Source organism: Oryzias melastigma, linkage group LG8 (genome assembly GCF_002922805.2).
Source record: "Oryzias melastigma strain HK-1 linkage group LG8, ASM292280v2, whole genome shotgun sequence".
Classification (NCBI taxonomy): domain Eukaryota; kingdom Metazoa; phylum Chordata; class Actinopteri; order Beloniformes; family Adrianichthyidae; genus Oryzias; species Oryzias melastigma.
Window position 1 is genome coordinate 22,684,994 of NC_050519.1, and position 24,814 is coordinate 22,709,807.

Here is a 24,814-nt window from a genome sequence, read left to right on the forward strand (position 1 = left end):
AGGATTCGTCCTATTCCGCCGTCTGATCCCTTTTTTGCGTAAAGGCACACCGCGTGACCCCAGCTCGGAATGACTTGGCCCCGCGCGGCTCTTGTGTCACGCTTGCCCCGCAGGCAGTGATGATCCCACGCAAACGTTTGGGCCCTGCGTGAGTGGGGATGTGGGGATGGCATTACCGTGGTGTGCGTCCCACGCTGCGGGCCGCGCCTGTCCTGTCCCGACTGTTGCCGCTCATCAATGATTAAACCCCGTCAGCTCTCCAGAACAATTCCTCTGCTTCCCGTTCCCACAAAGAGCGGAGGAAGGAGAGCGTCCCGCCCGCACAGAGGGAGGGGGGGGGAGTAAGGGGGTAGAAAAACAAAACAAAACCAAAAAAAGTAAAATCCCAACAAAAAGTTCATTCCAGCGCAGTAAAAAAGAAAGAAGGAGCAGAACTTTCTGGCACCCGCGTCCTCACTGTCTGACTGTCCAGGCAGAAGCTCCGGGGGAGGCGCTGGGGGTGGGGGTGAAGTAAAAGTAAAAATAGAGTCTTTGTGTGGATTTATCAGTTGGACTGTGTGCAGAAAGGCCACCAGGACAAGTCAGAGCCTGTGGGGGAAACACAGACAGAGAGAAGACTTTATTTATGGCTGCGCTTATTTTACAACCTCACCGACACAAACCGCGCATGTCCGCGAGCACGAGGGCAGGCCGACTGTCTCCTTTCTGTTTTGTGTTTTAGTTGTCATACCGCATTATTTATGGGCGCTTGTGTTTCATTAAATAGTAGATTTCACTTCAATAGATGTGCGCGCTTGGGCTGATCATTTATTCTCAGCTGGTGAAATACTGTTTGATAAAGTTTTCATAAAAATAAAAAGTGTAATATCCTTCCACTGTGTCAGGAATCAAGCAGCAAATTGATTTTTACAAACTCATCTCGGTGATGGATGCTGATTTTCACCTTTCTGCCTGTTTACTGGAGCTTTGCTCCTGCGCGCGCCGGAGCGTAAGTTTACGCGCAGCTATAATTCACTCGGATATATGGGTTCACGCACGCGCGCTCGGACGTGCGGCTGGAGGCCTAATCAGTGTCAGGGAAGCCGGAGGAAAAAAAAGAAAAGTCGGGAACCCCCTGAACTGTTTCTTCTCCTCATCTCCTTTTGCCATTTAGCCTCATCAGTGTCAGCGCGGAGCGGGACCGTGATTCACCGCAGAACTGCTGAGGTCTGCGGGGCCGGGCGGGAGACCCTGCAGGACCTGCCAGCGCGCACGAGCCAACGTCGCGCGCTGAAAAAAAAATGCACCTGCGCGCGTGCATGTAGAAGGAGGACACACAAGGAGAGAATCAATTCAACCTTCAGGGGAGGGTGGGGGTGGGGGGTATCAGTTATGAAAGGAGATGGAAGAAGGGAAATATTCGCGCGCGCGTGTGAGTTGGGGGAATGTCCACGGCACCCCCTCCACCTCTTCCTCTCTGCACAAAAATAAGAAAACGCAGGCCAGCTCCGTCCGTCCGGCGCGCCTTCCCATTGGAGCGCGCGCGGTCAGCTGGTCTGTCTCCTCACCCCATCCCGTCCTCCCTCTGACAGAGACGCTGTCTCTCCTGCTACCGAGCCCCCGTCCTACGCTGGCACTGAGCCACACCGACACCCCCACCCCCCACCACCACCCCATCTTCACCCTCCTCCCAATCTGCGATAAACTAAGTGATAGCAGCAGTCGGACTGTCGACTATAAAGCACAACAAATCATAAAGTGCGGGCAGGGGAAGGCAGAGGAAGGAGGACGGGAGGAAGAACCGTGAGCCGTTAGTTTCCGTTCACTCCTCCTTCTCCTTCATCGCTTAAACCTTGTGATTGTGTTTGCTTCGCTCCCTCCTGTCCTCCCCTCTCCTCTCCTCTCCTCTCCTCTCCTCTCCTCTCCTCTTCTCTTCTCTTCTCCTCCTTCTCCTCTATTTGCCAATGAGTTCTTATTTTGTGAACCCCTCTTTCCCCGTGATACCGGGAACGGGCGGGGGCGGGCAGGCGGCGGCGGAGCCGTTCCTCGGTCAGATCTCGCTCTATTCGTCGGGATACGCCGACCACCCGCTCAGACACTACCCGGGGGCTGCAGCCGTCAGCGCGGCCGCAGCCGTGGCGTACAGCGCCGGCGGAGGCACCGTGCAGGACAAATACCCGGGCTCAGCCTACTACCAGCAAGCGGCAAACGGAGCGTACGGCGGACACCGCGCGGCGGGAGTCGGCGTGGGGGGCGCCGCCGGAGTCGGAGCCTGCGATTATGCCTCGGCGGCAGCGGCGGCCGCGGCGACGTTTTACCGGGACAAAGAGCACCCGTGCGCCCTGGAGGAGCACCAGCTCGCGCTCAGCCAGGACAGCATGCAGCGCAAGGCGGAGTGCGCGGGGCTGGCGGGAAAGGGGCTGTTTGCTGACACCATGGACGACAAGGCGGCGTCGACCCCCATCTACCCGTGGATGCAGAGGATGAACGCCTGCAACGGTGAGTGCATGAGCTCCCCGGAGAGCCGTCGGGACTGACGTTTAGTTTCCGCTGTAGCCCCCCCTCCTCCTCTGCCTTTAGCTGCTGTTCTATCCGTTTGTTGGCTTGTCAGTCATTCATGGTCCTGCTATTTTATTGTGTATAATAAAGCGGGTTTATTTGAGAGGCTGAAGCTGCTGTGACAGAATTGTCCCACCATCATTTACTGTATTTTAGCATTTTTTTCCTCATTTCTATCTGATATTCATAAAAAATCCAAACCAGAACCATTTTAGCGGCGTTTGTCCTTAAGGAAGATATCAGATATTTTCCTCCAATATTTTTTTCTGTTGTTTTACATGCAGCCATTGTTGGTTTTAAGCAGCAGACATTTCCAAACCAGAAAAGCTAACATGCCTCAGACCAAAAGTTTGATCAAACTCAGATTATTGCGCGTATTTGTGCTCAAAGGGTGAAATTTTAAGGAAGACAAAAAATAAATACAAAAAATCTGCAGAAAGCGGGGCAGTGCAGTCAGAGCATGGCCCGCCGACAGCTCGGTGAGTGACAGTGTGGTACAGAGGCACCTCTGTGTAAAGACCAGGATGGCGCTCAGCGTTTCAGAGCGAAAACAAGAAATCACAAACCAAACTGAATGATAGAAATGATCCATTAGGATCCAAAAATCCAGACGCGGCTTTCCTGCGCTGACAGCAGAAATGCCCCCCAGGGAGCAAAAGTGACGACCATGAAAGAGAATACAACCTAAAACGTTATTATTTTTATTTTATTAGAAAAATTAGGAAGTAATGTACAAAATGTAAAAAGGAAACACAATTCTAGCTAAAATGTTTATCTTTTTAAATCCAGCAAGTTTTTTTTTAAATACAACAAAATTAAAAGTTTACTGTTTCTGTCTCAAGCTAGTGTCGTTTTTGCCTTGAAGCTGGTTAAACGTTAACTTTCCTCCTGTGTCTGTGTCCCCTCGCGCGCGCAGGCACCTTCGGCAGCCCCGGCAGGCGCGGGCGGCAGACGTACACGCGCTACCAGACTCTGGAGCTGGAGAAGGAGTTCCACTTCAACCGCTACCTGACGCGGCGGAGGCGCATCGAGATCGCGCACGCGCTCTGCCTCACGGAGCGCCAGATCAAGATCTGGTTCCAAAACCGGAGGATGAAGTGGAAAAAGGAGAACAAACTGATGAGCACATCCCCGTCGACCTCCTCTTCCTCTGCAGTGAACGGTACAGATGAAGAGGACAAACGGACGGAGTAGTGGAGGAGGAGGGGGGAAAGAACAAACGAAAAACATTTAGGCCACAAAGAGGAAGAGGAGGATGGAGGAAAACGTTGCCGCCGTGGAGAGGTCTGTGGAGCCTGTGGAAGTGGCGCTTGCAGGTCCATTTCTCCGCCTGTTCGCTGAGCAGAACGGACCGGAACGGAACGCGGATGACACGCCGAGCTCAATCCGAGCTCTGCGTGTCCCGATCTCCAAGATCTCCATGACTTTTCTGGAAACCAAAAAGGAGTTCCACACAGTCAGCATGATCCACATCAGTTTAGTTAAAGATTATGAAACATGATTTTGTAATTATTATTATTGGAACTGTAAAAAAGCTGACACGCGATGTGACTAAAAGGAAATCAGGTGTTTTTGTTTTATCCTTCCAGGACTAAGTTTGCATACATGATCTATATACACAATCCTGTTGAACAAAATCAGATAAGAGTAAAGACAAAAGTTATCTGAGGTTTAACAGATCATACCTGGACACACACCTGAGAGTTTTTTTTAATCCGCACTCTTTATTTTTGGTTTCTTGAAAAGCAAAATCATTTTATTTTAGTTGAGGGGGGTCTTCAGGCAGTTTTCATCTTTTTATTTTCACAAAGAGAAATAATTTCAATTTATTAACCTAAGCGTAATGGGAGGGGGTTCTTGTGTTCGTGGGGCAGGAAAGACCTCAACGCGGAAACGTTTCGCTGCATTCCAAGATGAAAAAAAAAAACTACCAAACTTTTTATTCTAGTCATATATAGTTTATTTTTGTATTCATTTTGTCAAACTGTGATGCACTTGTTGAGCTGCAGGTCAACGGGAGGGGGATTTTTTTTCTCGATGTCAGCTGTTATTTGCTCTATTTTCGTGCAATCGCACCTTGCACGCGCTCAGAAGTCCACATTTCCAAATGTTTTCTGGTGTTCGTACTGTATGGAAATGAAAAAAAAGACAAACTTGGTGGGGGGGGGTCACCTTTTGTGGAGGGACAGTGTCACTCGGGGGGGTCTTTTAAAGCTGGACTTTCTTGGAGGCTGCAGAGGGGACGGGGTGTCAACCTACTGATGATATTCTCCAAACTACCTACAAACGTTCAGGAGCGTGTGCATCCGACCCGTTTCTCAGTCTAATGTTAGTGTTTTTGTCACGTATACTACCTATGAGAATGTCCAATAAAGTGTTTGGAAAGTGCAGCTTCTCTGTGGACTCTCAGTCAAAAGGGTTTGGGATTCGCTTCGCAATTTACGCGCCCACGTGCGTTTTTGCGCACGCAGCAGCCCGGGGGGAACGCAGCGCGCGCTACGGTTAATGGCGGGTCGATCTAATTGATGAGCAAATGGAGGTAGAGAAAGTTGACCCTTCCTCGAGCCGGACAGCCAGACACGTCACACTTTCACGCGCACTCACACTCCAGTCAGACAAAGTGGACAACGTCCAGATGACCCTTTGAACTCTGCGTGTCCTCGGAGTGACCGGCGCGCGGCCCTCACTTTTGGATTCTGGGATTCACGAGGCCAAAGCGCGTAAACATGCAGATATCTGTGCAGTACGGCGCGTGCGCGCACAGATTTAACCAAATTTTGTCGTCATTGTTGGATGTGAAAGAAATCAGTGAAAATGCGCAGAAGAGACTCGGCAGTAAGAGGGGGTCACAACAGGAGTTTATCCAAAAGCTTCCAGAGTGGGAGGATTGTTTTTAAATTCTGAATTTATATATATATTGCTTTTATAAAAATCTGTCAGGTGTGGTTACGTGTATGGGTGTGATGAGGAGCGCGCGCACCTGAATGTTGCTCCAGGGCTTTTGCTAATGATTTGTCTGCTGCGTAAACACCTCCTTAGAATCCGGAAGGTAAATTGTAACTTAATCTGAGACACATTTGATGCGCACAAAAAGAGATTCCTTTGATTCTTAAAAACCTCGAAACAGAAAGAAAATGAAAAATAAAATAATAAAAATCTATGAATCAATTCAGCAGCAGAATACATGAAAGATTTGTGAATAGACACACAAAGCACAATTTAAAAAACACTTTCCTGTTGGTTTCTGATAAAAACGAATAATATTTATAGTGTATTATTTATGTTTATTCCCATATTTAGCTCGTGCACATTTATATTTTGTGTTTTTAGGGTTTTTTGGTAAAACAGCAGCTGAGTTTCTGTTAATTTCCAAGCAAAAAATATGGATAAATGTCCGCCTCATCTTCTGCATTTGTACTTGCTGAAGAGCAGATGATTTTTTAAAAGCTGTCTGATTATCCAGCACTACCCCCCACACCCCCACCCTGCTGACCCTGGGTGTGAGCGTAAGGCCGTGCCGTGTGTGAAATGTGGCCCACAACTGACCGCCCTCCCATAGAGAGCACTCATTTGTGTCACTTCACACACACAAAAAAATCTGGAATTCCTCATCCGTTCAGTCAGTGTGTCAGGGTTACACCAGAACGCGCACACTCACGCGCACCGCGGCTGAAATGCATCCCGAGCCGGGAAATCAACAAATCATAAATCAGCCGATTTGTGCGCAGCGTGGATGTCAGAGATCAGCTTCAGCATTCCTCCTCTGCAGCTGCAGGAGAGGAGACAAGAATGATTTGTTTTCCAAAGATGATGCGGAGGTTCTGTTGATAAAACTCATATTCTAAACAAGACGGATCGCTTCTGCTTTTCTTTTGCTTCAAGTAACCAGCATGTTGTTCTTTGTTGCTTCCAATGGAATGATTGTATTATTTTTTCTTATCTCATCTTTCTGTTCCTGTTCCAGACTGCCTTCCCTCGTGTGTGCGCGTGCGCGGTGGGGCTTTAAACCCTCCGTGAACCCTCGGCTGAAGCTGTTAAGCAGCGCGCTGTTATTGGTTTGTCTGCAGTGTTCATTATTAACGGGTTACTTTATGGCTTCTGGTCTCGGGCTTCTAATTTCCAGCCTCAGCAAAGGTCAATTAACAGGCCTGAGTGATGACAAACACACGCACACGCACGCACGGAGCGTTGGGAGTGGGGTGGGGGTGGGCTGAGGCCCCCTTTAGATTTTATTTTTATTTTTTCAAGTGCCCACTTTCTCAGACTGGGCCTCGAAGGTGCAATAAATAATACGAGCGGTAGGTGGCGCTCTGAACCCACCCCCGACACTTCTGAGAGGACGGCGGAGGGAGGGGGGTTTCTTTTCCCCGCCCAGCCCTTCATCATCACAATCCTCTGCGCCTGAATTACCTTTCTAAAGTCATCGAGGAGAATTTACAACTGGTCAACAAAATCACGTGACCACACCCCTCCTCCCCGCTTTCTCTCTCTCTCGCTCTCTCCTCCCTCACCTCACCCCTCACCTCCCCCATTACACACGTACACACACATCTAGATCCAACACACATTCGCCACCCCCACCCCCATGTTTGGACGGCTCATACGGAGCTTAAAAAGCAAGTACAGTGCAACGCCATAATTCACTAATACGTCATAAATCGTTGAAAGTGCCCGCGTTGTAACGACCAAGAGAAAACTCACAAATCAAGCGCCCCTCACAACTCAGCTGTTCGCCTGCAACTCTCCCAAACAACTAAATGAGCTCTTACTTTGTGAACTCGCTGTCGGGGCGCTACCCGAGCGGCTCCGACTATCAGCTGCTGAATTATGGAGGCGGCGGCGGCGCAATGAACAGCGGGACGTTCAGGGACTCTGCCAGCATGCACCACGCGCCGGGCTCCTACGGCTACACCTACAATGGCATGGATCTGACCGTCACCAGCCGGGGAGGAGGCACCGGCACCGGCAGCGCCGCGGACACCGGAGGACACTTCGCGGACTCCAGAGGCTTCGGCTCCGCGGAGAGGGGCTTCAGACAGCCGTCCAGCTGCTCCCTGGCCTCCGCGGCGGACTCCCTCCTGTCACCCGGCATCGAGAAGAGCAAACTGGCCGCTCAGAGGTCGTCCCCGCACGCGGAGCAGGCAGGAAGCGGCAGCCTGTGCTCTCCGAACCTGTCCTCCTCCTCCGGTTCCTCCGGGGGGGCCGCGGCGCAGCGCTTCGCCGAGCTCGACGACGCACTGACCGAGACAGAGGAGCTGCAGCACACAGACGCCGCGCGCGGGAACAACCCGCCGCCCACGAGCGGCCACTCGCAGCCGGTGCAGAAGCAGGAGGGCGAGCCGGCGGGAACAGCTGGCGGCGGCACGGACAGCGACCCCCACACACCTCAGATCTTCCCCTGGATGAGGAAGCTGCACATTAGCCATGGTACCTCCGCTTTCACTCCTTTCTGTATCATCGAGGTCAGCACCGCTCTGGTCACTGAACTCGTGACAGCTGCGCGTAAACGCTGCGCCGATTCTCCTTCTGGACACCAGGAAACATTTCTGCGCCTGGTTTTCATTTTTTAGGACCTAAAAGAAGTCCGCGAGCAAATAACTTGAAACCCTGAATGTTTGCATGGCAGCGCGCGCGTATGTAGAGCGATTTATTGAATCATTGTTTTTTTCTAGATCTTTGACGTCTGAACTCACTGAAGAAGTTCAGCTCTAGAACGTTTTCCCCTAGTCGCTTTAGCCGCAGAGGCATAGACGACCTCTCTCCATCTCTTTTCTTTCTTTTTTTTATTTCACTGAGTCCCGCAAAAGTGTCGTAAATCTGTCAGGGGAAAGACAGACCCAGCAGCTAACCCCCTAGACCGGGGAGAGCAGACAGGGCTGATCTGGGGAAAAGGAGAAAAGAAGTGGGCTAAAAAAAAAAAAACTAGAGGGAGCCGGCAGGCCTCGGAGGCTCTGCTGCTCTTTTGAATGTGAAGCTTTATTACGTGTGGGAACTTTATTATAGAGGTGAGGCTGAGGACGAGGCAATAAAACTCCAAAGAGGCAGGGAGGGGGGTGAAAGCGGGGGTGTGGGAGCTGCTGCTAAAGGTTAAAAAAGCACGACAGCGATGTGCGGAAAAGTGCAAATGTTACAGCGCAGAGTGAGAGGAACCCGCGTGCGCACTGCGACTCCAGCGGCGTTTATTCCGAACATGAAATTGTGTTTTTGTCTGTTGTTGTGTGTTTGAAGTGTGTGTGAGTGGTGGTGGGGGGAGGGGGGGGGCTGCGTGCAGTGATGCAAACATCTGAGAAAATACTCAAAAAGTCCAAATGAGTGCGTGAAAGCGCTGGTGCGTTCACGGACTCGCTCCACTTCCCGCGTTTGTACGTTTAATGTTGTCCGCTCAAACCCCCAGATATGACGGGCCCCGACGGGAAACGGGCGCGGACAGCGTACACGCGCTACCAGACTCTGGAGCTGGAGAAGGAGTTCCACTTCAACCGCTACCTGACGCGGCGGAGGCGCATCGAGATCGCGCACGCGCTCTGCCTCACGGAGCGCCAGATCAAAATCTGGTTCCAGAACCGGAGGATGAAGTGGAAAAAGGACAACAAGGTGAAAAGCATGAGCCTCGCCGCACCGGGGGGCAGCCACTTCCAACCGTAGAATATACTCTGAAAGACAGCATCCATCCACTCATCCATCCACCCACTCACCCATCCATCCTTCTATCCATCCACTCACTCATCCTCCAGCCCTCTTTGCGTCCAGCGTCTCGCCTCGTTGAGGCTCCAAAGGAGAAAACGAGGCGAGCGGGAAAAAAATGAAGAAAACTTGAAGACAAATGCAGAAAATGGAGAAGAAAACGACGGTGATGAAGTGTGTCCTCAACGGGTTCCAAATCCAGATGTAAAAACTCTTTTTGTCATCGTATTTCCAGCTGTAATGTACTGTACAGCAGCGGCACTTTGTATTTGTTCATTGTTTTGTTTTTAGTTGTTTTTTCTTTTTGGTCTTTCGGGGCAACTTGTAAGTTATATGTATGTGTGGTACTAGCTCTTTAAAATAAAAAAGAGTTTATAGAAAACACATCAGCATTCACACAACCAAAAAAAAAAAAAAAGAAAAAAACTACAACCTGATGTGGAGAAACTACCTAAACCGCTGCTTTAAACGTCAATTTACAATCCGGTTTCGTGCTTTGATGTGTGTTTTTGTCCCGATGCTTTTAGACAAGTTAGTGAGTCTTTATATCCAGTAAAAGTTTGTTTGTGGGTGTGTGTGTGTGCGCGCGTGCGTCTGCGTTTGACCTCCAATTTAAGAGTAAATGTTTTGTTGTTGTTTTGGCGAGAACATTCAAATGTATTTACCTGTATTTACGTGACCATGTGCAGTTGAAGTGTGTGTGTGATCCGTGAGCGCGTGCGCCTGTGAGCTTCTGTCAGTGTATTTGTATATTTGAATAAAAAGCATAAACTCTACAGTTGGTTACAAGCTGAAATCAAACTGAAATTTGTTCACAAATTTACAACACTCTGGATTTTTTGGGGAAACTTCTCTGGAATTTTTGCTGAAACTTAGCTCATTTTACCTCTATCACGCGCACGGATGTGCCCCAAAAATCCCCCCCCAAAAGCCTGGACAGTCACAGGCCTCCCGTTCACGACCCTTTTTTTGTTTCTGATACCTGAAGGCCACAAAGTTGACAAACTTTTGGACAACATTTTAGATGTAAACCCAGCGGGTGCACGCGCGAGGACAGAGTCATTAAACAATGTCATGACAACAAATTGCGGGCATTTCTTCCTCGTTCCGCTCGGACAGAAGCCATCCACCACCTAATCCAGTTACCTCGTCCCTGCCTGTAAACAGCTGAATGAACTTTGGGACTCACCGGCGGCTGCTGCGCCGCAGCGTCTCCGCTCCCAGACGCGTTCGGGGCGCAGAGCTCCCGCTCCTCTGGACCCGCTCCTCCGTGCCTCCTCTGTGTGTGTATGTGTGCTGTATGAGACATTTTTTGAACTAACCCTGCTCTGCTTTGGGACAAACTATAAAAAAGGAGGCAGCTTTGACATTTACATGTCAAACAGATGAGAGGTTTTATCTCCGCGTTGGATCGTAAAGACCAGGCCGAGCCTCAGACTGACACATCTCACTGGCTCTCCTCTGGTCACGTGTGGTCCATAAAGTTAGTTTTATGGTTTTGGGGAGTTGACATTGTACTATATATTTCACATTCTAGAAAGCAAGTGACGGTTTAACGGCTTCACGAGGATCCTGGAGGGGTCAGCAGACAGAGCTGCTGCTGCTGCGTGCGTGCGTGCGTGTGAGAGAGGGAGAGAGAGGACGACGAGAGCAAAAGAGAGAGAGGAAGGGAGACTAGGCCACTACTATGGAACGTTTTTCCTGCTCCGGTTCACAGTTGGAGCCCGGCGTTATCTGCTCGGTTGCGCTTGGAACGCTGGGAAACTCAGCTGAGAGGAAGAGCCAGGACGCACAGGGACAGCGCAGGAGATGCGTGTAAGTGCAAAGCTAAGTGGACAGAGGGGTGGGGTTGTTTGAGTGAGAGAGAGAGTGGAGAGCCCGGGCAATTACCGTGTCACTCAGTCGCCGCGCGCCCGCTCCCGTTTTGAGCGGAGGGCCGCCGCGCCCCGGTGTGTTTCTGATGAGCTACGGTCTGGCCTTGGTCACGGCATCACAGTCAGATGATGGCCGTGCGCCTTTAGATGCGCACGCACACTTAGAATGACTTGCAGTTCCATCACTGAGGCTGTGCGTAATGATGGCGCACATGGATGCAGGAAACGGGCAGTTTGTTACTGTCTGTGCGAACCGGCCTGGTTGCACTTTTGCCTTACATTTGCTTCATTTCTGTGTGTGTGCGCGTGTGCGTGTGTGCCTGATGCACAGAGGAACACAGGAACAAATGTAGGAAGGACGCCAGGCCAGCTGAAGCCTGGCTTCTGGCTTTCCCCCTTTATTTTGTGTTATCTTGTTGCATTTAGCAGCGGATTTATTTGGAATGGTTGCGTAACGCGCACGTTGAAAGACTGATGAAACGGCGCAGACTAGCAGATGTTGGTGTTTGCTGCTGTGTGAATCCTGTTGGGATAAACCGACCCGGCTCTGCTTCTGGAAGGATGGGATCAAACACGGTTATTACGCACACTCATCAAGCGCGTAAAACGATTCCGCTTGGATTAAAAGTTGTAAACTTCAGCCCCTGTGGCTTGACATTAACCACCGAACTGATAAAAGACACGCGAGCGCGCATATGCATTGTTTGGTGATCTGGGACCTCGGGTACAACATGTCTGCGCGATGACGCGCATGTGTTTCCAGACAGGAAGAGTGTGAACGGTTTTACGGGGAGCTTTAGTTCGAGATTTTTAACGTCTGCGAATCAAATTAAACCTGAAACACAAAACAAAACTTTGGGAAACATCCTGCACTTTTGAAATCCACGCAAGGATTAATACGGTCAGGAAGAAATAAACGTAAAGCTTTACCTACATTTTAAGCTTTACGTAAAGTTTTACGTTTTGACTGTATTTTGCTCATTTTATACATATCCTTACAAGGAAACGTTTTGGCTAAATATACATTTGAAAAATAATCACATCTAATAAATCTGAATTTTATTTGACAACCAATTTTGTTTCATTTGTTGAGTTCTCCACAGAGGCCCGCTCTTTTCTGCTTCCTTATTTCATTCGGAACAGTTTTACGCACACAGTGTACGACTGTCTTCTGGGTTTTTTTCTCAAATAGTTTTTCTACGTTTCGATGATATTCTAGTAAATAAATGAAAAACTGTCTGCAAACTTAATGCTCGAGGCCCCAAAATCTGAGTTTTTGACGAGGAAAGGATTTTAGAATTTCTTCTTTGAACTCAAAGTGACTGGACGGTCTGCTTAGACCCCGCGGCCTATTCTTGAACAGGAATTCTGTTTTGGTTTTATTGTATTCCTATTTTTAGGGAAACGTCTACATTTGGAGTTAAAGCTGTGAGAGTCAGTAGACATTAATCTTGTTTTATTTAATTCAAAACTTTTTGTCTCTCTTTTGTTGTCTCTTTGGAGCACGGGTGTGTTGTTCCGGTGGTTTTTCTTTGTACAAATGTGATTTAGAAAAATTGGATTATAATATTACCGATGTTATAATTGGTTGTCTTAACAATGTGTCTTTATTTCAGTGCACGTGCACAAGGCCGCAGTTCTTCCCGCTCTGAGAGTTGCGCATATGAGTAGAGTGCCTCTTGTGTTTCTAAAAGTGTGTCTGTTTTTAGGTGGGCACGTGCAACGTTGTGCTCGGGTGTTTGGCGGGACTTTAAGAGGCCGGTGCTGACCCTAACATGGAGGTGCGTGTGTTTGTGGTCAGTCCACTCACGTGCAGCAGCGCGGCTCAGTTCCAGCCTGCTGATCTGTGGAGGTGGCTGTCGTCTCTCTGCGCCTCGCGCAGCCACAGCCTTCTGGACGGGCGTCAAACCAGCACCCACAAGGGCTCTGCCAGGCTCTGGCGCGCCTGTGACGCGCTCGTGTAGGCCGATGCCTCAGACATAATGGCCTTTGGGGCCTGACAGGCTCAGGATGAGCCTCATGAATAATGAACGGGGAGAAGTCACCAAGAGTTCAGCAGACAGTCTCGAGCCACTAAACGCTCTGCGCAGGCGCACAGTGTAGGGAGGGCGGCAATCTGCGCGCTTGACTGTTTACTTCATCAACATCCGGGGGTGGAGGGTGGGGAGAAGGAAGGACAAGTGTCCTTCACTTCCGGGTGAGTCAGAGCGGAGACAGGAGCTGACTGTCAAACTCTTGTGATTCTGCAGCGTCTCAAGTATGTTATGTTTGGAGTAAAACCACAAATGTGATACAAAATGTAATTAGTTTGTATTTTTAGACCTTAACGGTTAACAAAATGTCATATTAATGGGAGATCGACTAACATAAATGCATAAATCATTAAAATCCAACGACGCAAAATTACAGTTTTCAATATTCTTCCTAAAATGTATGTATTTGCTGCTTGATCGACTGTTATTTTTTCATGTTTTTTTAAAGATGAGAACTCCTCTCAGGTCAAACTTGAACGGGACTGAAAAGTTGAACTCTCAGAAGGTTCGGCAGAACTTTTCCGGACCGCAGAGATCACGTGGCTTCAGAATCAGCTCCCGTTTCTGATAACTGCACGACAGGAAAGCTCAAACTCGAATAAATAAGATGTGTTTGGTGTGACCAAATGCGTCACGTTTCAGTGGTTTGTTTGAGGTGAATTTCTGCCCAAAATTAGTTGCTGCATTTATTTATTATTGGTTTACTTGATGAACTGTGTTCTCGGTCAGAGGACATTTGTTGGAGGTTGCAGCTCCCTCGCACCGCCAGCAGAGCCCGCTTCAGACCAGGAAGATCAGGAAGCGGCGCGTGCAGCCTGTGTCTGCTGCAGCCCCCCTCTCCCAACCTGCTAATCTGTTCTGTTGACCTCTGTCCTCAGTGTCCCAACAAACACGATCAACCCCAGTGTTCAGCACAGACGCATAAGCCAAAGCAGAAGTAGCCAAAGTCTGCGCCATTTTCGTCCTTCGCGTGCAGACTCCGCAAACACAAACCGCAATGTTCAACCGTCAGAGCACAAGTCCGGCATTCCCCGAGTTTCTTTCCTTAGACCCAGCACTCCCGCCCCCGCGCCTTCCTGTCTTACAGACGGGGGGGGGGGGTGTTAATGTCAGGAGAACTCCACCACTGGACAGAAGGTTCAGCAAGTTGAAAGGTCAAAAGTTCGCGGCCGTGCGTGAGTTCCGCCTTCTCCTCTCCTCCTTAGTCACTCCACTGTCAAAGGCAAAGCGGCGCGTTCGCGGGCGCAGATCAGAGCGCGATAGCGGGAGGTAGAGCGGAGGTGAAGGCCTGACCTCCTCTTCCTCCCCTTCACTCAGCGGCAGAGCAAACCTGTCCTGCGCGCGGGCGGGGGGCTGATGGGGCGAGCAAGGAAGTTTGCGGAGCGCTACTGGGGGCTGCAAGGTGTTCAGTGACATGGGGGGGGGTGACGGATGTGTCCGCGGGGCTGCAGGTGTGACCCCCCCCCCCCCTTCCGCGCGCTTTACCTTCTACTTCGACTTGATAAAGAACACATAAACTCAATACAAAAATTACAATTTAATAGAATTTTAAAAATCAACCAATTAAATCAACAAGTGTTTATTTAAAATGCAACTTCCTCAATAATAATAATAATAATAATAATAATAATAATAATAATAATAATAATAATAATAATGGAGTCAATTACATAATTAATTTGAATGATTTAATCGTTTAATTAGTACGTTCCTCTGTTGTGGGATCAATAAAAGTTATGAACGAACTTCCCAAAATGTCTTTTATTATCATATTAATTTAGTAAATATTTCCTATCTCTATCCTTAGACACAATAACTACACAATAAAACATTTTAACCAAATTCAGAGGACCAACTTTTTTATCTTAACTCAGAGAAAGAAAAGAGAAGCTTCACGAAAAAAATTCACAAATTAAAATTAAACCACTGCAAATCATTCATGTTCCAAAAAAATACCCAATAATTGGGAAAAAATCAAAGAATTTGGTTGAAGAATTATCCCAACTGTTTCTACGAGCAACTCTTTCACTGTTAGGTTTCTGACACTTTAATCGGACTTGGAGACCGTTAGAGCTTCATGATCATTGTTTCAGCTCTAAACGACGAGAGCATGTTTTAAATATCCATTATTTACGCTTTTATTTGTATAGTTTGGACCTTCAGAAAAAAATTCTAATTATTCCTGATTTATTTTCCTATTTTTTTCTTCCAGATCCCGAAAATTTTCACTTTTTGAATGTTTCTGTTTTTCAATTTGGTGGACAAATGAGCAGCTCTTGTGTCTTCGCGCTCGTGTGGTTCTTTCGGTCGTTTTAGAGCAAATGTATCAAAGTCGAGGCCCGGGGGCCGGATCCGACCCTCCTGGTAATTCTATGCGCGCCTCCAGATCGTTTTATTTTATAGCTGCTTGTATAATTTGACAAAATATATTTTTATTTGGAGTGAAACATTGAAAGTTATTTAAGGTTTAAGTTGATTTATTCTGGAATAATATTCCTGCCTGTTTTTATTCATATTTATGTTTAAAAGTTACGGTTTAAAAAAGAAATAGTGAAAAAATTGCATTCTGTTAACTTTCTGGTCTATTTTGGAGTAGCTAATATTTCAGCTACATGCTGTTTGGGCTAATTTGGGCTTTGTTCAGTTTTTTAGGTTATTTTAAAGTTGAGCTTTTTTTAAGCCACATGCTAGCTGTTTTGGCTAACCTAAGTTTTTTGTTTTGGCTAATTTGGCATTTAGCTATAATTTTAGCTATTTAGCTTCAGTGTTTTTAGCTATCAATTTCAGTATCTTCAGAGGCCACATTCAGCTTACAGCATTCTAGCGTTATTGCAGGTGATGCTATATATCTAGTTCATGTTTAAAAAGTTAGAGTTTTAAAGTTTTAAAAATTGTAATTTGGAGTCTTCAATAAATGTTGTTCGGCCCGCGACCTATACGGTGTGTTTTGGATTTTGGGTGTGACTGAGTTCGACACCCTGCTTTAGAGGAAATCTCGAGGACACTCGGACTTAAAAGGAGCTCAGCGGGGACTTCATCTTCTTAACGGGAACACATCGAAGGTGTGGAGGACAGCCATCAACAGGCTTCTGTTTTTCTGCTTCCATGTTTTGGAATAGAGCTCTGAGACGCAGCAGCATGTGACTGAAGGAAAGGAAAGAGGAGGGGGGGGGGTGCACTCAACACTATGGCGGGGGTATTTACAACAAAAGGAAAAGGAGGCATGATCCATGAAGAAAAAGAAAAATGTGCGCAACGGAGAGGGAAAAGAAGAGCCCCCTCCACCTCCACTGACCATTTGTCTTCAAGTAATGACTCCAAGTCGATTTCCAGAGGGAGGGAGAGAGGAGACCGAGCGAACAGAAGGGAGTGTGGAGGGTGGAAAGGTCCCAAAGAAAGGCTGCGGGAGGCGGAGGGGGTGGGAGTGCGAGAGAGAGAGAAAGAAAGGGGGAGGTGGGATTGGTGCGGGTGAACGGGAGGTCAGCGCGTCTCACCGACATTAAAATGTGCACCGGGGAACGCGGGGTGACACGCCTCGCCTGTTAAACAAAGAGTGTGCCAAAGTCGCAGATTAATTTGAAAACTTGAGTCCCTGCACACACTTAGCGCCTTAAAGAGCCCACAGTCTCCAGCAGAGCCGCCCCGCTCCGTGTGCCCCCAGCTCGGATCCGCTCAGGAGCCGCGCGGAGCTCCGTTTCCGGATTCCCGCTGGAAGAGCACCGGCAGATTTCGGTGGACGAATAGCAGCGTGGTCGCGATCTCAGCGGCGGAAATGACATCTCTTTTTCCTGGTACGACTCCAATAATCCCCCTCCCGTGACGAGAGGCTGCGGGGCACGGAGAGGATGCGCGCAGAGGTGTGAAAACCGACGGAGGGAATCACGGAACTGAGACGACGACAGGAAACACCGGGGATGGAGGCGCGCGCGCGGAGCCCCACGAGCTGCAGCAGAGTGAGTAACCTCCATCAGCACGTTTACATGCGTGCGCGCGCGCGCTGGCCGCTCTGTGCTCGGCAGGTGCTTCGCTCGTGCTGAGAGGAAGGGGAAAACCACGTGCAGGAGCTGCTCCGTAACCCCCACCCCTTCCTCATCTCCCTCCTCTTCCTCTCAGAGTTCCTCTATCGATTCATATTCAGGCTGATTTGAACTTTGCTTGCGTGGATTTCTAGACAGACACGGGATGGTGAAGGCCACATCCTGGTCGGAGGGGGTTAAAGGTCATGCTGGTCAACTTTCTGCGCCTGCTGAGTTCAGGGCAAACCTGACCCGAATCTGTTGCGTTTTCATAACGTTTCCTCATCAGAACGTGGTGACAGGAAGGTTCAGGTCTCACAGGCCTGAAATGAGACAATTTGATTCGCTGCTGTCAGAAACTGAAGCGGCCTGCTGCGCCTCCGTGATTCAGATTTGATCCTGCTCGCGCCGTTTTATCTGTTGATTTTTACATCAGAATCAAATAGTTTTAGAGCATTTCTCCTGCATCCCTCCCTTCTTCAAAACAATCCAAACTCGTGGGAGTTCAGGCCGAGTTTCATTTTTAATCCTGCATTTTATGGTGTGATTTGCATGACAATAACCAGGAAAACGGACTTGAAATCATTTTTCAACGCGCACAAAGGAGCCGGAGCGCGTTTCCCTTCTTCTCGGCTGTAATATTTCATGGCACTGACATGTCCGGTGGCTGCAGATAACGAGGCCGTTTAACCCTTCAATATGTTCGTTTCCATCCACGCCGCCTCATCCCGCTGCTGCTGCTGCTGAGGGGAGAACGCGCGCTTTAAACCAAAGCTGCTCTTCGACGCAATTCTAAATAAAACAAAAAGGCTGATCCACACTTCCGGGTTTCTGTCTTCCGTATATGTCTTCTTCACCAAAAGGCCTTTACCTATTTGTCTTTTGGTAGTTTCTTAGCTTTTTATCGAGAATACAAAAAGTTATTTCGTGCATCCTAATTCTATCTTTTATTTTTTCTTAATCCGGCGCAGAGATTCGTCTATCAAAAGTGACAGAATCTGCTTCAATTCTGCTCTGAGTTTCAATTCAATTCAGAATTTTTATTTTCGTTTTGTTATTTACTCCAGCATTAAAAACTTTTTTTCAAAAAAAGCATAGAATATTTTCCAATAGATATGTCTGCTCAATCCCTTTCAATATTATTGTTTCTGGTTTTAGTTGTGAATTTCAGTTATTAGGAATGTTTATTTATCTGTTTATTTCACATATTAGTGCTAATTTCAGTATAAAAAAATCTTTAAAATGTACATAAATGTATTTGAAAGTATGTTAATCCTCCGTTATTTTCGCGCGCATCCCTGCTGCACAGTGAGCTCTGCCTGGAGCAGAACAATAGCCGGAATGTTTGCTGCTGACAAACGCTTCACTCAGACCGAACACACCTTGATCGATACCTGAGCTGACCCTCCTCAGAGCGCCAGGTCAAGGTGATAGAAAACCCGAACTGAATCGGAGTGTTTAGGTTTGGAACTAACGCTAATGTGAGGAAACGACGATGACAAAATCAGCAGGAAAATATGAACACAGGTGGAAGCAAAAAATAAAAATACTTCTGCTTCATTTGATGCTGAATTTCTTTCATTTTTTACTTGTTTTAAACTGTATTTTTTAAACCGTAATTCTCTAAATGTTGCAAACCGACCGGATAATATTTTTTTTAATCAATATCTGTTTTGTTTATTAGTTTTATTCTCTGTTTTGCCTTGTTGATGTCATAAAATTCATTAAAATTATCTTAAAATCTGAGGGCTGGTTCCGTGCACCACAGAACGACTTTAAATAATCCAGAAGGACAAATACAAACACGAAACGATTGAAGAAAAAAAGGCAGAAAGGATGAGAGCGTCGCTTCGTGCGTGTGGGCCCGTGTGTGCGCAGGTCGGATGACTTTTTTAATTCAGTTAAATGAGAGTTTGCCGGACAGATTGCGAGTCATTTACCACAGAGAGCGGAGGATCGCTCCATCCATTCACCGCTCCATCCATTCTTCAATCACTTTCCTCTGCTTGGCCCGCGTTTGGCTGCGCCAAGTGATTTGTCTTTTCCTTCATTAAATTCTGTTCATTCTTTTGGATCTTCCACGGTTCCAGCTGCCAAGATTTCTTTTTTAATTTACTCCCTTTTTGAATTAATTATATCTCGAGATCTAATCCAATTGTGAAGTTTGCTTTTTTTAAGGGGAACTTTTGGTTTAATAGTAGTATTAGAAATTTAAAAAAATATTTCTGTAAGAACGAAAAAAAATAGGAATCTTTTGCTTATGCTCCTAAGTGGACATCAGAGTCGCGTGCACCTGTGACGTCAGGAGCGCAAATCGTTGGTTTACCTACAGATTTAGGAGGTTTTATTGCTTACATTGAAACTTTATTTGCAATTTTACAGTCGGAGAAATATAAATCTGTTTGTGCGTAATCTTTGATCGGCACAGTGTCAGTGCTCCTACATTATTCTGATTTCCCCACAGCCTTGAAGGTCAGAGGTCAGTGGGTGAGAATATTGGAAGTTATGAGAGCAATAAAAGCCAGCGGACGCGCAGCTGCCCTGCAGAGAGCCCATGTCTTCTATATCTACCCTGTAGATCCGGATTTGTGTGACGGTTGATGAAACAATCACAAATTCGCTTCTAGGGGAGTATATAGTGGACTTAAACACGTCGGCGGCGGCGGCGGCGCACGAGCGCAGGGAGGAGTTTGGAGAGAAACGTGTGGCTGTGGAGATAAATGCTGGCGGGTCCCTCTTCAAATGAAGGTGAAGGGCTGAGAGCATCGATTTTTGTTCTCGAAAGTCACTGCTGGCGCGTGCTCGCGAGTGTTTTCCCTTTAAAGTGACAAAAAATTGGAGATTTATCGATTTTATTTCCGTCCGTCTTAGGTAAAAACAAGGGAGAAAAAGTTTTTGGAGTCTGAATATAATCAGATCTGGATCACGTTCAGTTGTTTTTATTTTGTCTGAATGTTTAGCAGCAATTTATGGTGAAACATCGCGGAATGACTAAACACTGCAGGAACAGCCATGTTCAAGACAAGTTCATGCTAGAGGGGGGGCAAGCTGTTTTAAATGCCAGACGAGACGGGAGGAGGAGGAGGAGGGGGTGCTAACGTGCATCTTAGAAACCAGAAAATGGTGCTGAATCCCTTTTTTCATGCAAAGTTGGTGATTTAGGAGGCCGTGCTCCCTGAATCACTTGATGAATTTTCTATCGATCCTAAACAAGCCAGATTCATCTCTGACACGGTGTTTACTGCTGTTTGGCCATGCAGGACGCACCCCCGCCCCCGGTACCGGCGAATTCCAAGTGCAAGCAGAAAGAGAGCACAAAGACATGACGTCATTTCTGTTTACAGCCAATTATAACTTTTTTTATTTGGCAGTGAGGGGCCTGGGGGTGGTATATTTTGCCTCCGTGCTCGTACTTATGTGAAGCGTGTCAGAGCCGCTCCGCTTTTGTTGTGACTGCCTCCTTCCAGCGGAGAAAAGCGCGCAAAAAGCCGGCAAAGACAGGGTCAAGTACCGGAGGAGCGTGCGTAATCAAAAACCGAGGCCATACGATCATGCGCGTGCGGGCGCAGTCTGTATGCTTAATCCCATTTCCTTATCCGGGGCTCCTCCAGGAGGCGTGCTATTGGCCGAGCGCCGTCACGTGCGAGCCTAACTTTGTTCACTTGACAGAAAAGTAGGAGGGTTCAAAGGAACAGGAATAACCGAAGAGTAAAGGGATGGGATATAAATTTTAGCTATATATTTTCGAGTAGGTGCAATTCCACAAAAAGGCTGAAATTGATGGCCATGAGTTCCTATTTGATCAACTCCAACTATGTGGACCCCAAGTTCCCCCCGTGCGAGGAGTACTCACAGAGCGACTATCTGCCCAGTCACTCTCCGGACTACTACAGCTCCCAGAGGCAGGAGCCCGCAGCCTTCCAGCCGGACTCTCTCTACCACCACCCCCCGCAGCACCACCGGCCGCGAGCCGAGCCGCCCTACACGCCGTGCCAGCGCGCGGCGCAGCCCGCCTCGGTGCTCATGCCCCCCCGGGGTCACGTCGCGCTGTCCGCCGGGCAGCAGGCGACCACATTCTCGGAGCAGAGCCACCGCTGCGACTCGGTCACGCCGAGCCCCCCTCCGCCTCCTTCCTGCGGGCAGACGGCTCGCGGTCAGAGCGCGTCCTCCTCTCCCGCCAGCACGCGGAAGGACCCGGTGGTGTACCCGTGGATGAAGAAGGTGCACGTAAACATCGGTGAGAGCTGCATGTGAACTTTTCTGCCTCCGTCGCCGTTGTCTGTGCCGCGGCTTCCTCTCGGTGAAGTGAGGAAGAGGAGTAGTCTGTGCGTAAAGATTTACGTCGGTCTGTTTGCAGGGTCAATATAATTACACCCTCCATAAATTTTTATTGCACCTCTCCTCGCGCTGTCCTTTGAAGGCTGATCTCAGGCTGCTCCGCTCTAATTCTTCGTCTTATGACATGTTGGAGTGAGCCCATAAGTTCGCTTTTATGCTTCGGTAATTTGATTTTAAGTGCTTGTATAAACGGCGGACTTTCCTCCTCCAGCCCCACTCGTTCCAGAGGACGGAAAGTTTTATGGCAGATGAAATATTCATGTTTATGGAGCCGCTCGTAAAATACTGCTGTAAAAGCGGGCAGCCCCGCTCTGCCCGGGCTTTTCTGTCATCTCCTAACAGAGCCGCCGCGCGTGGAGTGGAGTGGACCGGAGGGGCGGCGACGGACCGACCCCCGCGTGCTGTCTGCCTGTAGTTTTTCACCAGATTTGCTAAATCGTTACCAGGCCGGGTATTCAGTGTGGTCGTGTGCTGCTACCCCCCACCCCCACCACCTCCAACAACGCCACCTTCATTGTAAAGGCAAACAAAGCTGCCGTCCAGAACACTGAAAGAAAACTGTCAGAGCTCCAAAGCGCCGGGCCTGTCGCTGATCTCGAACCTAAGAATGTTCTTTGAGCCCCCCACCCCCACCCCCGGATCGCGCGGGTACAAACGTGTCCGAACACCGAGCTTTCTCCAAGCCCCAAAACTGAGCTGCGCTTGGTTTGCGCTCCGTCAGCAGCCGCGGGGCGCAGGATGTCACCTGCACGCGGAGCCAAAGATGGCTCTGAAACAGACTAAACAGACGAGAGGGTCGCAGCTCCTGCAGCACGCACGCCGATACCCGCAGCACGACGCGATTTTTCTACTTGCGGAGTCTGCGTTTAAAAAAACCGGATTTACCGCCGTTTTTGTTCCATTTTCAACAACAAATCGCGTGTTTTTTAGGGAGTGAATTGCTATTTTAATGTGAAGCAAACATGTGTTTATCTGTTGGTGACACGCTGTTTTTCTGTACACCCCCCCTCCCAGTCAACTCCAGCTACTCGGGGGGAGAACCGAAGCGCTCGCGGACGGCTTACACGCGCCAGCAAGTCCTGGAACTGGAGAAGGAGTTTCACTACAACAGATACCTGACGCGCAGGCGCAGGGTGGAGATCGCGCATACTCTGTGCTTGTCAGAGCGCCAGATCAAGATCTGGTTTCAGAACCGGCGGATGAAGTGGAAGAAGGACCACAAGCTGCCCAACACCAAAGTCCGCTCGGGGACAAACGGAGCGGCTCTCCCGCAGACTGTGGCTGGCTCTCAGAACCGGCCCTCCGGACACCTATAGCGCCCCCCGTCCCGGCCTGAGCCCCGTTTTCTGTTTGACCCCCAAAACTGAACACTGAAGAGTAAACGCAGCAACCGCCGACAATGCACTTTGGATCGAAGCGATTCCTCACGGAGCAGGACAGGGGGGAGGGGGGTCGGTATAATCTGACATGAAGTCAGCAGGAGTCAGGCTCCTCGGCCTCCTCTGGTTCCGTTCTCTGATGGCCTTTCTGCATCCCTCACTTCGGAAGACTCCATCTTTGAATCACATGCACTCTCAGACACGCGCCTGCGCGCACACACACCCCTACTGCCAGTAAAACACGAGAAGGAATGAAGACAGGGACAGCTGCCTCACTGCGTGGTGCAGTTTGACAGCACGAGCGCCACACGCGCGCCTGTCCTGCTCCTGCAATCTCTAATGTCTTTGAGGAATGAATAAAAGCTTTACAGACATGTAATCGAGGTTTCCACGGCTGTGCGCGGGAGTGTCCTGCGCTCGTCGTGATGCTGCAGGGAAGGAAGCGGTCTGTCACGCTGATGAAATGAAAATACACTTCATGGGAGTTTATTTCTCCCTCCACCGAACTGTTCATCTAGGCTGCCTAACACTAATAACCACACCAAATATTACAAAAGCGCAGCACTAATAATAGTCAGTTACCTCAGTTGTACGTAAAAATAAAAATTGTACGTATAAATATATATTGTATGTATTTTGTCATCCTTTTTCTCCTCTTGTTTGTTTCATTAAATGCTAATTTTATGAGCTTTAATATTTTTGAAATGATGTGAGGAAAGATAACAAATTAAAGGCGCTTTTGCTGGAATTGATCATTCTGCAGAGACTTTTACGCACGCAGAGCGGAGCCGCGCTCTCGTGTTCTGAAGACTTTCTCCGGGTTTCTGTGCACTTCCACGGCGCTCGTGTTTCCTGTGTTTACCTCGGTGCCTCTGCTCACATGTGATCTGCCTGCGACTGTTTGTAACTGATCATGTTTTATTTACATTCCAAATGTCAGTGCGAGGACCAGTGTCCGGGATAATGCTGTTCTTCAACGTGGGTTGGCCCCCCAAATATGAAGTTGCTCCTTTTTCTGCTTGTGCCTCATTATGTGCTGTTGTAAATAGTAAATAGAAATTAAAAACGTGTCTGATATCCTTTCTTTTTCTTTTTTCTTTTTAGAAATGGTGATATGGCGAGTGTGCGCATTTTCACTCCAACCTGTGATTTATTTTTCTGGGTGTATTGCGTGATTTGGCTCTGCGGGAGTGGACGCGGCCCACAAATAGTTTCATTTTTTGTGGTTTCCCCGTTTTTGCGCACGGAGAGCTTTTACGCACAGACAGGAGGGCGCGATGATGCGTCCGTCACGGCCATGAGTGATCGCGGTACATTACGCGCAGTAATCTTGTTTTAAATCACCAGCCGTCCCCCCGTTTCACTCCCGTTCTCCCGTTAATTTAACGGCAGCTCGGGCGCACATGCGTCACAGTCCTCTTTGGTTTTCAAAGGCGAAAACATCAATGGTTCATGATTATTTTTTATGCTTAAATTAGTGTAACTCCTGCGCAACGCTCTCCCTCCCTTTCCGGTGTTCCGTGGGCTGCTCTGGCGCGCCCATGTGTGTTGTATTTATTTTTTATTTATGGTATAAAGGGAGCGGGCCAGCGCAATAGCTCAAACGTTGACAACCAAATAGATAATCAACAAGACGAATGGCTTCTTTTGTGCGGCGCGGCTCCCGTATTAATTCTCATTTTCTTTTCTGAGAGCAGGCATCGAGAAATATGGAGCAGCGGAGGGGGAGAGAGTGCTATTCCTCTGGTTGAACTTTAAACAAAAAAATAAATAAACAGAAAAAAGGTGCCCTGTAAATTGGCCTGCTCGTATGCGTTAGCCCTAAGAAGAGCCCCCCAAACCCCACCCTAACTTGTTGGGTGATTTCTTCTCTGGCTGCTTGCCGCTAAAACTCCCTCTGCACATTTATCTGTTTCTATCCATTTAAGAAGAGAAAAAATCACACACACACA

General features: G+C 48.3%; 3 protein-coding genes across 3 annotated transcripts; all 3 read left to right on the forward strand.

The window, feature by feature from the left end:
- The first annotated feature begins 1,773 nt into the window (after positions 1-1,773).
- On the forward strand, positions 1,774-4,926 carry hoxb6a (homeobox B6a). Its single transcript, XM_024271665.2, has 2 exons — positions 1,774-2,478; positions 3,455-4,926. Exons 1-2 carry the CDS (start codon positions 1,944-1,946, stop codon positions 3,730-3,732), a joined length of 813 nt encoding a protein of 270 aa, XP_024127433.1. The 5' UTR covers positions 1,774-1,943; the 3' UTR covers positions 3,733-4,926.
- Positions 4,927-5,796: 870 nt separating this feature from the next.
- hoxb5a (homeobox B5a) lies at positions 5,797-9,640 on the forward strand. The gene is made up of 2 exons (XM_024271664.2): positions 5,797-7,965; positions 8,933-9,640. Exons 1-2 carry the CDS (start codon positions 7,296-7,298, stop codon positions 9,181-9,183), a joined length of 921 nt encoding a protein of 306 aa, XP_024127432.1. The 5' UTR covers positions 5,797-7,295; the 3' UTR covers positions 9,184-9,640.
- A 10,769-nt stretch (positions 9,641-20,409) lies between these two features.
- hoxb4a (homeobox B4a) lies at positions 20,410-24,646 on the forward strand. The gene is made up of 2 exons (XM_024271666.2): positions 20,410-21,382; positions 22,498-24,646. The coding sequence occupies exons 1-2, from the start codon at positions 20,926-20,928 to the stop codon at positions 22,797-22,799; spliced, it is 759 nt and encodes a 252-aa protein (XP_024127434.1). The 5' UTR covers positions 20,410-20,925; the 3' UTR covers positions 22,800-24,646.
- The last annotated feature ends 168 nt before the right edge of the window (positions 24,647-24,814 follow it).

What these genes read in the sequence shown, in the direction of transcription:
- hoxb4a (XM_024271666.2), top strand. Translation starts at nt 20,926, where the DNA reads ATGGCCATGAGTTCCTATTTGATCAACTCCAACTATGTGGACCCCAAG. An exon ending in GAAGGTGCACGTAAACATCG is followed by an intron (nt 21,383 to 22,497) that starts GTGAGAGCTGCA and finishes CCCCCCTCCCAG; the next exon opens with TCAACTCCAGCTACTCGGGG.
- hoxb5a (XM_024271664.2), top strand. Translation starts at nt 7,296, where the DNA reads ATGAGCTCTTACTTTGTGAACTCGCTGTCGGGGCGCTACCCGAGCGGC. An exon ending in GAAGCTGCACATTAGCCATG is followed by an intron (nt 7,966 to 8,932) that starts GTACCTCCGCTT and finishes TCAAACCCCCAG; the next exon opens with ATATGACGGGCCCCGACGGG.
- hoxb6a (XM_024271665.2), top strand. Translation starts at nt 1,944, where the DNA reads ATGAGTTCTTATTTTGTGAACCCCTCTTTCCCCGTGATACCGGGAACG. An exon ending in GAGGATGAACGCCTGCAACG is followed by an intron (nt 2,479 to 3,454) that starts GTGAGTGCATGA and finishes TCGCGCGCGCAG; the next exon opens with GCACCTTCGGCAGCCCCGGC.